This window comes from Aspergillus flavus, chromosome 2, assembly GCF_009017415.1.
Source record: "Aspergillus flavus chromosome 2, complete sequence".
In the NCBI taxonomy this organism is placed as follows: Eukaryota; Fungi; Ascomycota; class Eurotiomycetes; order Eurotiales; family Aspergillaceae; genus Aspergillus; species Aspergillus flavus.
In genome coordinates, this window is record NC_092409.1 from 4123780 (window position 1) to 4138276 (window position 14497).

Below are 14497 nucleotides of genomic sequence, written 5' to 3' on the forward strand. Positions count from 1 at the left end.
ACCTCGGGTGGTGCCAGGTAGGGGGCGGTGAGGAATGCGAGGAATGGGAACGAGAAGATCCTCAATGGATCAATAGACTCCGATTTGAGGGGGCACTGTAGGGGTAGGTAAAACGACCTGTATAGATACGTATACACACGGTACGAGTCGGTAATCTGCGTACCAATAAATTTGAGGGGGAAAAATGTATAATCGATTGGATCTCGTCAATCATCAGAACGCAACGAAGGGGAAAAAACCAAAATGGATGACGAAATGCAGGACTGAGAAGGGTTCACCTCCAGGTAACAGATACCGGGAGGAAGCAGCGTTCCCTTTAAAAAGCGTCACGCTAAGGCGAAACGCTCCAGTGCAAGTCACGGACGCTGGTTGGATCGGCCAACCAACGAAACGGGTGAACGATTAGCGCCGCTCGCTAAATGGGCGACAAAGTTGCCTGGAGGGTCTCTCTCCCTCCCTGCAGTGGGTTCCAACACGTCGGTCGGACTGAACTGTACCTAAACTCGTACTTTACCTTCTCACTCAAAACTCTTCCCATTCCTTCTTCCCTCTCCATTTGGTTCCCTATTCCATATAATTTATATGCTCATCCTCTCTTAGCTCCCTTTGGACTTCTTTTTTTTCCTTTTTTGTTCGTTTTTTCTTTTTATTCAATTCTTTTCCCTCCTCCCCTCCTTGAACTCTCTCGCTCCCTCTTGAACCGCCGCATCGAAGTTCGGGCGGTCCTTGTGTGCGCTCTGTGGTTCTGGTTGCTGACCTCTTCCGTGAGGCTGCATCTGTGATCATTACCTCTTTTTACCCGCTTTTTCTTCCCACTAGCCGCACCTTGTTTTCTACACCCCCTTCGTCCAAAACCCCCGTTGGGTCTTCCTCGATTCTCCTTCTACTCTCTTCTCTCCAGTCCGGAGATTTACTAGATTCCCCCATCAGAAGATATGTCTGAAGCTCAAACGAGGTCGTCTGCCTCTCGTGGCAGGGTATCCGCTCGCGGCGGTCGCGGTGGCTATAGCTCCAGAGGTGGTCGAGGTGGCAGCAGATCTGCAAAGGCAGACAACTCAGACAGCACACCCGCTACATTCGAAGACGAGGGAGAAATTGGTCAAATGAAGAAGAAATATGCAAACACTCTACCCATGCTAAAGGAATTGTTCCCTGACTGGACGGACGAGGATCTCGTCTTTGCGTTGGAGGATGCAGACGGCGACCTCGAGGAGGCAATTGATCGCATAACTGAAGGTTCGCCGTCGATCTCGATCCAATCTGTGATTTCTTCTCACATAGCCGGACTAACATCGGTTTTTGTCGTGATCTAGGTAACGTCTCTCAGTGGGGAGAGGTAAAGAAGAAGACCACAGACCGGAGCCGCCCCAAGCCAAAGGAGGCACAGAGCACCCCGACCGAGTCGACTACTGCTCCCATTCGGGGAGGCCGTGGACGTGGTGGATTTGAGAGCCGTGGTGGACGTGCTCGTGGAGATCGTGGCCGTGGCGGTCGCGGCGGTCGTGCTGGTGCCCACACCAATGGCAGCCGCCCAGAGAAGCCAGCTGCTCCTGCCACAGTGGAGACAGCTACCCCCGAGGTCACCAAGACTGAGAAGCCGGCCGATGCTGAGCCAACAGCTCCAGAACTAGCCGACGCCTCGAAGGAGACCCCCAAGGATGCATCGAAGAGCAATGTGATTCCCGAGGGTACCAAGAAGGGCTGGGCAAGCCTGTTCGCAAAACCGGCGCCTCCTCCCCAGCAGAAACCTGCTGCCCCCGCTCCAGTACCAGCCCCAGCTCCCGCTCCCGCTCCCGCTGCTGCACCTGCCCCCGCGCCTGCCCCCGCTGCCGCTCCTGTTCCCGAGAAGCCTGTTGCCGAATCAGTGCCCGAGCAGAAGGAACAGCAGGAGCAGAAAGAGCCAAAAGAGCAGAAGGCCCCTGAACCTGCACCCGTCCCGATTCCACCTCCAATTCCGGTTCCCATGGAAAAGGCACCTGAACCTGCTATCCCTCAGCCCCTCGAAAAACCTGCTGTCCCTGCCCCGGCGACTGAAGTTGCAGCTCCCAAGGATGATTTGACCAAGACGAATCTTGCGCAGATTCCCGATGTCTCTCCCCCGGCTCCCACAGCCACCGCAGCTAGCACCGTTGGCAGCGCCCTTGATGCTAACAATGCTGCTGCCGCAACACCCACACGACCTGCACCTGCCTACCCCACCAGCGCACTCAAGCAGAGTGTTCGCGCTGCCGGTGCCCAGCGCCGTGTGATGGAACAACAAGAAGCAGTTGTCATGCCAGGAAACCACGCTGTCGACCGGGCTGCAGTGCAGTTTGGCAGTATGGGATTGAACGGCGATGCTGCTGATGTCGATATTGATGAGAACCGTGAAGATGCTGAAACTCGTGCCCAACCCCCTCAACACTCCCCCGTGGCTCCTCGTGCCTCCTTGCCTCCTTCTACTCAGGCCCAGGCCCAGGCTTCGACCGAGAGCCCCGCTGTCTCTCGCCCAGCCCCTGGACTACCCCCCGTTCCTCAGGCCTCTGCTGCTGACTCCTCTTTCAACGACTTCGCCCGCTACACCGATGCTCACAAGCCCTATGATCCCTTCAGCCAGCAGGTGACCCAACCTCAGCCTCAAATCCAAGAACCATTCGCCAATCAAGCTCCTGTCCAGCCGACCGTAACCACTGGCAGCGAGTATTCTCCCTTCTATGCCGTCGACCAGCGTCTTCCTTACAACTACTATGGCACCTATGGCCAATCCCAGGATGCTACCGTAGCCCAGAGAGCCGCCGCCGGATTTGGCGTCTCGGGTGCGGAAGTACAGCCCCATATTCCTACAACCCAGCCTCCCAGCCGCTACGGCCATGTTGACGCACCCAACAGTGGTCACAACACTCCGAACCCCACCCTTCCCGGTGCTACTCAGACCCCAACTGCTCAGCACATGCCTGGCCAGGGCGCCTACGGATATGGATACCCTTATTTCTCCAACCCTCACTATGCTTCGTACATGAGTCAGATGAGCGGGCACCAGTATGGCCGCAACCGCCCTATGTATGACGATGCGCGCAGATACGACGACCACTATATGCCTCACACAGCCCAGTATGGCTATGGGAGCCAGTATGGTCCGTATGGCAAGGCTGGAATGTACGGCCAGCCTCACGGTTTCTCTTACGACCACTCTTCGTCACCCGCTACTACTGGCAGCTTTACCCAAGCCATGCCTGGCCGTGACACCGTCTACGGCCGTACCGGATCTGCCCAACCATCAGAGAGCCAGCAGTCTACAGCCGGCTCGAACACCTTCGGATCGGGCATGTCCGACGTCTTTGGTCGCTCCCAGGGTGGCTTTGGGCAGAACCAGCCCATCTCTCAGCAGCCCCCAGTGACCACGGAGGAAACCAAGACCTTTGACACGCCCAAGGCCTCTGGACCCAGCCCTTCCCTAGCTCAGGCTAACCGCCCTGGTTCCGCTACCAACAGCGTGCCAGGTCAGCCGCAGGCACAAACTGGCCTTCCCCCTCTGCAAGGCCAGCAGGGTCAGCAGGGCTTTGGCACCTATCCCCACTTGAACCCTCAGTATGGGGGTCTAGGTGGACTTAGTGGACACCAGGGTGCAGCCAATCAAACCCACCACCAGGCTACTGGCTACGGTAACTACGGAGGCGCCGGCTTCACTAATTATTATGGCAACACCGGTCGCGGTGGCTGGGGAGGCAATTACGGTCACTAAATGATGATGACATTGCATTTTTCCCGAATGGCGGAATTCATATTTGGCTCAGGGGGTGGTCACCCTGACTCAAAAGCTTTTATATTTCGTCGGTTGTTATTTTATGTCACTCTCAAGTGTGTAATCTCTACTCTCCGTGGGAGCTTGGCTGGTTTTTTCTCTTTTTTTCTCTTTGGACTCGAACTGTTATGCAGGGTTGCCTTCATGATGCTGTATTGAACTGAAAAAAATGCTACCTTTCTGTCTCCCTTCTCCGTCATTTCTTTCCTCCTTTCTCTTGTACGGTTTCATGACATTGACCAATGTCTTACGTTTGTTCTGAATTTCCTTGATTCGCTTTTACGAAATCTTACTTCCCTATTGCTCTTGTCTGCCTTGCATATCTTCCGCTTCCTGTACTACATATTGGGGTTCAGTTGGGATTACATCTATGCATTGACTGGGTTAGGACAAGGGACGGGGGAACAAAGAATGCAAGAATTAAACTGGGCGGCGTTGTATTTTCATGTCCAGCCGAAACAATTGGGTTCCTTTGCTACACGGCGTAGGATGTAATATTCTCCGACCGAACCTGTCATGTTTCATATAATGTTCAGTATCACTATCTGGGAGGATTGGTCCCTGTATCTCCCCCTCCACATCAATACAACATTGTGAAAACTCATTCTGACCGTAGGAGTACTCCCATCGAAGCACATCACGTGGTTACATCGGCGCTAGTGATACTGTGACAGGCTCAAAGGGGAAAACGGGCAGGTGATATCTAACTATCCTACATTCGGCTAGACCCCAGATCGGATCTCTTCTCCATGGGTCCTTGTTACCTCTTTCTATGACTGTACTAAGAGCCGACCATAACGTTGTCTTCAATTGCTTTGATTTGAAATTTTAACTCGTTGCGAGCTCTGATGATGATTGCCCAAAGCTCGGGCTGGCCAATCCAGCCACTCAGCCCAGTTTGGTCCCAGGTACGTGATGATGGATTCAATCAAAAATCGCCCACCGTCTCCAAACCCCCATACGTCGCGCCGTGTATGAAGGCAAGCGGCATAATACGCCAGTACCGCAAGAGCCTCAGGGCATCGCATCGAGAGGAGATCAATATATTCCGGAGAAACCAATATCGGCCAGGCAGTAATCTCTGAGATGCCAGCGCCTGGCGTCCCATACGAGCATGAAACTATCGCGTGTTGCAACGATTCTATCGCTTGCTTATAAGTATTGGTGATAGAGGGGCCTAGTTTAGCCGCCTTGATGAGGGCTAAGAGCCTGGCGCATTCGGGGTCAAGTCCTGTAATCTTTGAAAACCGTTTTTCACCATCCAGAATGAGTGGCTTCAATGGGGACTCTCGAAGCATGCCCCATGAATCCGTGGTGATTGCACGGATCCCCCGGTGTAGTCGAAAACTGCTCACCAGTTGGTCCAAGAAGTGATCGAAATCTTGGTCTTTGTTGATTAATACGTCGTAAAGGAGGTGCACATTAAGAAGACCGGCAAACAAAAAGAGCGGAATGCATGTCTCCTGGTTTACTTCGAGCTTCATACCGTTGAGGATTGTTAATGCGTGCGTTTGGAGTTGTGCTGCGTGGTGACGATAAAACTCTCGCTCTGCTGGATGCAAGGCGCTCAGATGTAGGGCACTGAGGGCCAGTAGCTCATTCATGAGATACGGAGAAGACATGCAAATCTGTTGAATCTCGGGAGAAGAGATTGCGTTATTGAAATTATCATGGAATGTGTTTCGTGTTTCTGTCATCAAGTGGTGTAAAAGCTGCATGTGAAGCATATTGACCGGCGCATCTTGGAGAAGCGAGTCGGACCTCGGACTCGAAACATCGGACGGCTGGTCTCTTGTCACAGCCACTGCGGGGGAAGAAGCTGGCGAAATGTTGGTGCGAGATCGTGTAGCACTTAGAAAGATGTCCGCGTATTCGCAAAAGCGTTCCGAAGTTATACAGTTGGTACATGTCGGACGCTTTTCGTCACACTGTCCCGGTTAAGCGATGCTAACGTCAGCGCTCTTGAGGGTAGCTTTCTTACTTTTATATGGCGTCGCTTGCATTCCAAGCATCCATTGCGCGACTTCTTATGCGTTCTGCGCGGCATGATAATGGTCGTGGTCGATCCACATCCCTCGAAGAACTATTCATGTGGGTGACTGCGGTCTGTTCGCCAACCTATTTCTTACACGCTATCGAATCATGTTCTTCATACTATGCGCAGATGCTGCTAATAGCTCACTGCAGATTTTGGATCCAGATGGACTCTAAAGAAAGCTTCTTAGCGTATGAAGAGAAGGTTCGAAGTAGCCAAAGGCCTAAAATAAGGAATCCGCGTATGCACGGACCACTTTTAATATAGGATCCACTACCGGATTCGATACGCGTATTCGGTCGATTTACTTTAGGGAACAGTGCTTGTCTATGGAGGCTTTGTGCCAATTTCTTTACGCGTATAACGTATCCCTACTATGGTGCATGAAAAAGGCTTCGCGATCAGTGTTCGGACATATAAATACAAAATGTTTCACCCCAGAATTTTAGGGGTAATCCCAGAATACTCCCCCAAGGACATACGATTATCAAACGACTCTCACGACAATGGCGCAACTTGAGCCTTATGCAGGGGATTACTACCTCTGGGCATATCTACCATCAGTCCCAGCAGCTGTTATCTTCCTCCTGCTTTTTCTGGGTGCCACCATCTACCACTTCTGGAAACTATGGAAAATGCGAGTTGGGTTCTGTCTCGCCTTCGCCATTGGAGGCATATGTGAGCGCTGCTTTACCCTTAGTTGGATTGCATTGAACGAAGCTAACAATATTACAGTCGAAGTTATCGGATACGGTGCACGGGCTGCTGCTTACAACAGAACTGGAGAAATCATGCCCTACTGCATCCAGAATGTGTTCATTCTTCTTGGCCCGGTTCTCTTCGCCGCATCAGTGTACATGACCCTCGGCCGCATCATCCGCAGTGTCCGAGCCGAACATCACTCGCTGATCCGAGTCGGCTGGTTGACTAAAGTCTTTGTCCTGGGTGACGTGCTCTCCTTCGTGATCCAAGGTAGCGCAGCAGGTCTGATGGCGACAGGATCAAACGCGAAGATGGGGAAGAATATCGTGATTGTCGGTCTGTTGGTCCAAGTTATCATGTTCGGGCTGTTTATTGTAACTTCGATCGTGTTTCAAAGACGTATGCATCAGCATCCAACAATCCAAGCATTCGACCAGGCCATTCCCTGGAAATCCCACTTGCACACACTCTATGCAGTCAGTGTGCTGATCATGGTTCGATCTATATTTCGGGTGATCGAATATGCCATGGGCCAGGACGGGTACTTGTTGAGCCATGAATGGCCAATGTATGTCTTTGATACATTGCTGATGTTCGCTGTCATGGTGATCTGGGGGGTATGGTACCCGGGAAACCTCGACTTCCTGATACAAAAGCCTGCCTCAGACACTATGAGTATGCACAGGCCTGAGGAAGGATTACGGTGTTCATAGGCTGGCTATCCACGAAGTTAGTGAACTTGGAACGAAGCACTTCTGCTTAGAAGTACACTTTACCTATTTTATTCTTGTATATAATACTCCTCGGCCACCCCATAGTCAGATGGATCAGATTCCTGCTTCGACAGAAGCATGGTTAATATACATTGACGACTTTAAAACAAGCTACAACATTGGTATTACGCATGGTACATATGTGTGTCCAAACTCCAGAGAACAATTCAGACGAGAACGAACCTCAAAGATAATTATATATAGTGGGATTACCAACAAGCGCCTAGTTGAGATATTACAAAACTGTTAATCACCACCTGACAGCATGAAAATCCAGTCAAGTATGGAAATGAATACTACCCACACTCCAGACATTAGGGTTCGATAGATAACCTCGCCATCCATGGGTCACCAACGGGAACAACCACGGACGCACCCCACCAGAATCAAACCCTTTCCCAAGGAAACGCGAGAAATGGCTTGCTCAGAGGATAAAGAAATCCGGGAATGCATACGCGTACACAAGATCACTGACGAGATCAAGCACGTCATCTCATTGATCTCTTTGCCGTTTGGTAGAGCGATTACTATCGTTGAGAAACCTAGTATAGCAAGGAAACCTGTTGTCTATGATGCGTTAGGGGTTCTTGACACATAGGTATTAAATTCCGAGTGGCTTACGGCTGCGAATACTAAGTGTGTGGATGGTTGGTGATTGATGTGGTCGGAATATATAGTTTGGTGATATTCAGCATGTAGGGTCCATATGTGCGTGTGTTTAAAGATATATTGCGTTCCCCCTTACACAACTTTCGAGTTCTCCAACAAAACCAAGTCCGATATAACATTCTGACATTCAGGCTATCGACACCCGATAGAATCGCAAGAGGAGAGAAGATCTGTTTGGCTCCGGATGTGCCCAGGACTGACCCAGCTGCATAGTCCAGAATTGCCGACGTCTCACTGTGAGGCGATGGGTCCGTGATCTTCCTGCCTCAACACTTAGGCAGTGATCAACGATGGACGTGCTTTAATTAAGCCACCCACTTAGGCTCTGATAGTTTGGCGAGGGGGAAGGGGGCCAAAATTCGAAAAAAAATTTGAAATCTGAGAAAAGGGGAAGTGAAACGCCAGGTTTCTGCCTAATGCGCTCCATCGGATTGGAGAATTTACCTGATTTACTACAGTTCTTGTTTCAATTTAGATAATAAAAACTCCCAATCAGTGATGGAATTACGCGTTTACCACTCGGAATCCACTATCATGCAGATTCGAGTACGTTGGTGCCAAGGAGAACCTGATCTACGTGAAAGCTACGGAGCTGGTATGGATCATAAACTTCGCGACGGAAGTTAGTAGCGTGAAGTAAAAGACAACCTGTGTATTGATCGCCGTGTTCTATATACAGAAGCCGAAAAAGTATCAGAACCCCCAAAGAAGAATGAAACAAAGGTTTAGATTAGAAAAAAAGAAAGGGGAAGACTCTGGGTCAAGCAAACGCGTTCTATAAGTGCAGATGCCACTGCAGTGCATTAGCCATCAATGAAACTATAAGTGGATTGTATAAAGCGTCGAACCCGAGTTCAGGCAATTATGCAGAGACCCCCAAGCCTTCGCCACCGGTCTTGTGATACGGCGGCTTCGCACCATCTGCGCTTGCTGGGTTGAAGCGCCACACCCCACCAGTTTTGTCGCTTTCGAGCGATGTAAGGCCGGCCTTTCTCGCAAGTTGTAAGAGCCCCTGATCCTCATTCTCGTCTACGCGGTTGAAGAAGCGGCGCTCCCATTCCCGACCCTCGGACTTTTCAACCCTGCGAAGCTCGCGTTGGGCGTTCTCAATCTTCGACTTGGCCACAGACACGGCGTCCATGTCGCCCCGCTCGATGCCCGAAGCCACGTCCTGCCAGGCACGCCGACTTTCGTAAAGGTCTTGATCCTCCAGTGGGGCCAACTGGAGGGGAGTGGTCTTGTTATCCTTAACCACGTACGTCTCCACTTCATCCTTGGTTCGGGCATTCTTGATGGTGAACTTATCCGACCACTGCCCATCGACAGTGTACAAAGGCTTCTTCTCTCCTTCGCTCTCCTTATACAAGATGGCGTTAAAGGTGTTCTTCTTTCCACTTAGCCAGCCTTTACCGGAGTAGTCGATCTTGGCCACGTAGCCGGTGCTGCTAACAATCCGTGTCGTTTTTTCCAGTTCTACGAACGGAGTTCCATAAATCAAGGATTCGATGTGCAAACTTGGAAGTGTGATAAGGTACTGTTCCTTCTGGGCCGGGTCGTTCTTGTCCGCGTTGGGTGGGGTGACGGTCAGGAGGGCATGTCCGATCTGCTTGATTTGGATGGTGCTTGAAAAGGAGGCCTTCTGGGCGTTGTATCCTTGTAACTGTACACGAATAACGTTAGGAATGTGCTTTTTAAGCAGAAAATAAGAATAAAAAGAATATGCAAACTTACTTCTACCCCATGTTTCTCATTCCGAATTGCGTAGGCGGTTGCTGGGGGATGGTGGCTGACTCTAGTCAGTCTCCTACGGTCTAAAAAGGACTTGTTCTGAGGTGTCCACCTACCTGACTTGTTCACTGATCAATGAGGTTTCCCCGACATTCTCGTCAGTGTTCCACTTGCCCAGGAAGAGCTCTCCCAGGAAGGGGTTCAGGGGCTTCTTCTCACTACCCAGTTTCTCGCTACGGGTACAATATTGCTGGTGCAGGGTACTGATGAACCATTTCAGAACAGCCAGGGCTCTTTTCTCGGGGTCCGCTTCTGTAGCTGGGGCCACGAAAAGGTTCGGATGCTCAGCCCAGTAGGCGGAGTACTCGGTCAGGGAAGTGGAGGAAAGGATAAAAGGTGGAGCGGTCAAGGAAGATAGGTCGCCGTTGAAAGAGGCGATAGACTTTAGGAGGATTCATCGGTTAGTCAGAGAAATGAGCTGTCAATTGAGGGGGGTTGCGACGTACCTTGAGGAAACTTGACCAGGAGCCTTTGCTGCTGGCGGGGATTGCATCCTTGCTGGAACTCATCTTTTGCTAGGTAATTTTGGATTTCTAGAGAAAAATGTTTTGATTCCGAATTATTGATCTAATAGAAAAAGTAGTCACTGGATCCAGCAGTAACAGTCTGGGGGGGTTGTGTTGACAAAAAGGTCAAGAATATGGCGAAGTGGGGAGAAAGGGAAGAAGAGCAATGGATGATGAGGGTGAAGTCAGTCAGTTGGGTTTAGACTAATTTGGGGGAGATGAGGTGAAGTGCCCACGCGAACGGTCGTAACACTAGTCCCATTGCGACGTCATGGCCCCTCCGCCATCTTTTCTTTTGGTTGGTTTGAAACTTCTTTGGTTCCCTTCCTGCATGCATCTTCCTTTTTACCCGACAATCGAAAAGTCATCTGGCATTGGTGAGATTCTTCCCTAGTCGAGAGTCTAATTTTGCCACTTCATCTCTTGTCCTCGGTTGAATCTTTGGACCCGTTGTCCTTCCCAGATAGGGGTCAACGTTTGCTTTTATTCTCCGACGATATTGATGTATCGGGAATAGCAAATTCAGTGTAAAAAGAAATAAACCTAAATGAAAATCAAAGGAAAATGTAAGGAAGGAAAGGACGGGACTTAGAGCATCGAAAGTCTTGTCACAGGTTGGATTTGAGATCTGTGGCCGTTTTAATATTGAGGCTTGTTTTTCCCTGGTGGAGATCTTATCAGATGACTTGGCTCTCAGTGTGGCTTGCACCTGATCTATCCTCTCTAGTTTAGCTGTTCGGTCCCTTTTTCCACGCAAGCCTCACCTCTCGGCTTTCTTTCGGATACACAATTTTGGTCCTGTCTCTTTATTGCCCTTGTGCGTGACGCGTACCTCTCACCATTGAGGCTTTTTACTCCTCGCACTGACAATCTAGCAATTGTTGTCTGTGTCTGGGGACTTACGGCAACTATATCTGCACTAATTAACCCAAGAATTGGTTTTTCATGGAAAACAAGACCCTAGACACTCCCAAAGAGACTTCTGAGGAGCTTGGATGAAACTAAAAGGCCGGTCCTGAAGGGAAATGCCAATGTGTCAAACAAACACTGCTATCTATCCATGCCTCTGTCCCTTCTCCTCTGTCAAGGTCTATTGATTTGAGTAAAAGGTGAAATGGAAGAACACGCGAAAGGGGCTGATTTTGATGTATGATGTTCTGGTCCTTGTGACGGAAACTTGTTCTAGCCAACAAGTAGACCAACCAGATTACTGTGTATGGTGATCAGTGGACCTTTAAGACTCAGTCTTTTTTTTGTTTTTTTTTTTTTTTTTTTTTTTTTTTTTTTTTTTTTTCCTTTTCTCCTTGAATTCATACCACATGAACAATAGCGAGAGCACGTCAAAACTGACTCCAGCACATTAGCTGGGTCGTCATGTGTCTGGTCGTCTCAAAGCCCATCCCGGTCCCATCGTGATGATCCTCCTGAACAGCTCCTGTGGCGGCTCCACTTGGTCGCGGATCCTCCTTAGTCAAGAACCGATGGGTAACGGGAGCTATCGGAAAGCCGTGTACTCCTAGAACCCCAAACGGGTCCTGCTACCGTCTCCGCCGAATGAAACAATTACTTCACGGAAACACGCGTGGTTTTCGGCCTATTGTTTGCGCCGTTGGTCAGCCAGGGGTCTAGTTGGACTGCAATGTCGATCCAGTTCCCACTCTTGGGCCAAGCTATAGACCTGCGGCTCCGCTCCCGAACCTATAGTGGCCATGGGCGTGGCTAGGTCTCAGGCATATCATTGGCTCGGCGCATTGTATGGGGACTGTGGTATTTCTATGGTCGCCCTGAGAAGCATGTGCTACTCTTCACATTGTCTTCCTGCTGGGCGCTGAGCACTCAGGCACCAATGATATCGAGTTGGGCCCCATTCGGCTGCATGGTCTGGCCACACTTCAGGCTGATGATGTGATGATAGTCGTGCTAAAAATGAAATTCTATTCTGCAAAACGCGCAATGCAAAGAGCATTGGGGGATCTGTCTCCTTTTCCGATTTTGTTCATTTAAGATGCAAGCGATGTCAATATGTCTGCTCATTGAAGCACTGTATTCAAAACAGATTTCCCTTTTCCAGCTCTCAGTCTCTCTTTTCATTGCATTTCTCTTGGCTTTTGCCCTGTCGCTCGTTCCAGTTAGCCTCTAAGACAATTCAATGTCAAATCTTTCTATACAGTTGTTCATTCATTGATCCAGTGCTTAATTCCCGAAGGAGTCCAAACACTTTCATTCTTTAGTTGAACATTGTCTTTCCCTTGTTGTCCCTGCAGTTGGCATGAAACATGCTCAAGTCTGCTTCTGTCAAGACTGTTTCTGTCCATGAGCGAGAAATCCCGACAATGTCGGACAGATCGTCTCTCAATTCTGCTACCACTCAAATTGCCACAGAGGAGCATCTAGCTCTTCGGGAAGACTTCGGACAACCCCCTGGCACCCCCAATACGCTTGTTCCTGTGCAATCTAAACAAGGCCCTGATTTGCAGAAAGAGGCTGTTGCAGACGATGATGACTTTGAAGAAACAGATGCAGAACAATATAAACGGTTCTCACCCGCACGAAAAATTATCATTGTTTCTATCCTTTCGTACTGTGCCTTTCTTGCTCCTATCTCGTCAACAGCCATCCTGGCCGCAGTCCCAGAGATATCCAAGACCTTTAACACGACGGGGGATATAATCAATGCTAGCAATGCACTTTATTTGACGTCCATGGGAGTCGCCTCTCTAGTTTGGGGTCCTCTTAGTCAGGTTTGGGGCCGTCGCCCTGTAAGTTTCACCTCTATTCTTTAGGATTCTTTGCCTACGGCCTTCCACTGACTAGTCTTTCCCCTTAGATCTTTGTCGTAAGCGGCGTTCTCTTTTTCATTTTTACGATTGCCACGGCCCTGTCTCCAAATCTTCCTGCCTACTTCGTCTTCCGTATCCTCACTGCTTTCCAAGGGACATCCTTCCTTGTTGTCGGTAGCTCCGCCATTGGAGATGTGTATGAGCCTCGTAGCCGAGCATCAGCAATGGTGTGGCTTCTGTCAGGAAGCATGACTGGACCTGCGGCTGGCCCTTTCCTCGGAGTATGTCTTGAACCCATTTATGATCAATGAATTAGTGGGTAGTGGCTAATATGAAGACTTAGGGTGTCATTGTGACCTTCCGATCATGGAGGGTAATCTTCTGGCTTTTGTCTGCGATGAGCGGGTTTTCCGCCTTGATGCTCATCTTTCTCTTCCCTGAGACGATACACTCTAAAACTGATGGTGATCTAGCCGGGAAGAGTCTTCCCGAAAAGAGCAAGCTACTTTGGCAGCGTGTGTCGCCTGTTCGTGTGATAACCCTGACCTTCTCATACCCAAACATCCTCATCACCGGTCTAGCCGCCGGTGCCCTAGTCTGGAACCAATACGCTCTTTTAACTCCCATTCGTTACATCCTCAACCCTCGTTTTCATTTAAACAGCCCCATTGAATGCGGTCTCTTCTACCTTGCTCCAGGAGCTGGCTACTTGGCTGGCACCTTCGTCGGCGGTCGCTGGGCCGATTACTTTGTTCGAAAATACATCAAACGTCGCAACGGCCTCCGAATCCCAGAGGACCGGCTGCGCTCTTGCCTAGCATTCGTGTGCGTTGTCGCCCCGGGTTGCATCCTCGTCTATGGCTGGACACTCGACCAGGAAGTCGGCGGCATCCCCGTCCCCATTATCGCCATGTTCCTACAGGGCGTCGCACAATTATTCTGTTTCCCAAGTATCAACACCTATTGCCTTGACGTGATGCACGATAAGGGCCGCAGTGCCGAGGTCATCGCGGGCAACTACCTCTTCCGGTATGTTTTTGCCGCATTAGGCACCGGCGTCGTCTTACCAGCCACCAAGGCAATGGGTGTGGGCTGGTTCAACACAGTTTCGGCTTTGTTTCTGGTCATTGCTGGGGCCTTAGTATGGCTAACGGCTGAATACGGCCCTAAGTGGCGCGAAGCCATCGATTCCAAATATGAGCAGAAACAAACGCGAGCAAAAGAAGCACCTTGCGAAAATGTATAGACTTGGTGCTCCACAAAAAAAAAAAAAAAAAAAAAAAAAAAAAAAAAAAAAAGGTGTGAGGAAAGAAGGAAACATCGGTGCAAAGACATATTTAAATCGTGGTTAATGGCCAGGCATGATCAAATAGAGGATTATATGGGATAGATCCAAAAGTACTTGGGTTTTTGGCGTTCTTTAGACCACTTCTTTAATGTATATATTGTTATTCTTGTGTTTT

The 14497-nt window shown here is 49.8% G+C and overlaps 5 protein-coding genes across 5 annotated transcripts; 3 read left to right on the top strand and 2 right to left on the bottom strand.

Annotated features, from left to right (window-relative positions):
- Positions 1–671: 671 nt before the first annotated feature.
- On the top strand, positions 672–4154 carry F9C07_1283174 (uncharacterized protein). Its single transcript, XM_041289977.2, has 2 exons — positions 672–1236; positions 1314–4154. The coding sequence occupies exons 1-2, from the start codon at positions 936–938 to the stop codon at positions 3719–3721; spliced, it is 2709 nt and encodes a 902-aa protein (XP_041143150.1). The 5' UTR covers positions 672–935; the 3' UTR covers positions 3722–4154.
- On the bottom strand, positions 4155–6075 carry F9C07_1283313 (C6 finger domain protein). Its single transcript, XM_041289990.2, has 2 exons — positions 5763–6075; positions 4155–5709 (listed from the first exon to the last, which is right to left on the bottom strand). The coding sequence occupies exons 1-2, from the start codon at positions 5826–5828 to the stop codon at positions 4588–4590; spliced, it is 1188 nt and encodes a 395-aa protein (XP_041143151.1). The 5' UTR covers positions 5829–6075; the 3' UTR covers positions 4155–4587.
- Positions 6076–6322: 247 nt separating this feature from the next.
- Positions 6323–7231, top strand: F9C07_2459 (putative RTA1 domain protein; the record flags this gene model as incomplete). The annotated part of the gene is made up of 2 exons (XM_041289978.2): positions 6323–6494; positions 6552–7231. The coding sequence occupies 2 exons, from the start codon at positions 6323–6325 to the stop codon at positions 7229–7231; spliced, it is 852 nt and encodes a 283-aa protein (XP_041143152.2).
- Positions 7232–8552: 1321 nt separating this feature from the next.
- On the bottom strand, positions 8553–10495 carry F9C07_2277838 (putative oxysterol binding protein). The gene is made up of 4 exons (XM_041289991.2): positions 10195–10495; positions 9805–10130; positions 9692–9746; positions 8553–9620 (listed from the first exon to the last, which is right to left on the bottom strand). Exons 1-4 carry the CDS (start codon positions 10255–10257, stop codon positions 8823–8825), a joined length of 1242 nt encoding a protein of 413 aa, XP_041143153.1. The 5' UTR covers positions 10258–10495; the 3' UTR covers positions 8553–8822.
- A 1030-nt stretch (positions 10496–11525) lies between these two features.
- Positions 11526–14317, top strand: F9C07_2130438 (MFS transporter). The gene is made up of 3 exons (XM_041289979.2): positions 11526–13013; positions 13082–13315; positions 13378–14317. The coding sequence occupies exons 1-3, from the start codon at positions 12531–12533 to the stop codon at positions 14278–14280; spliced, it is 1620 nt and encodes a 539-aa protein (XP_041143154.1). The 5' UTR covers positions 11526–12530; the 3' UTR covers positions 14281–14317.
- The last annotated feature ends 180 nt before the right edge of the window (positions 14318–14497 follow it).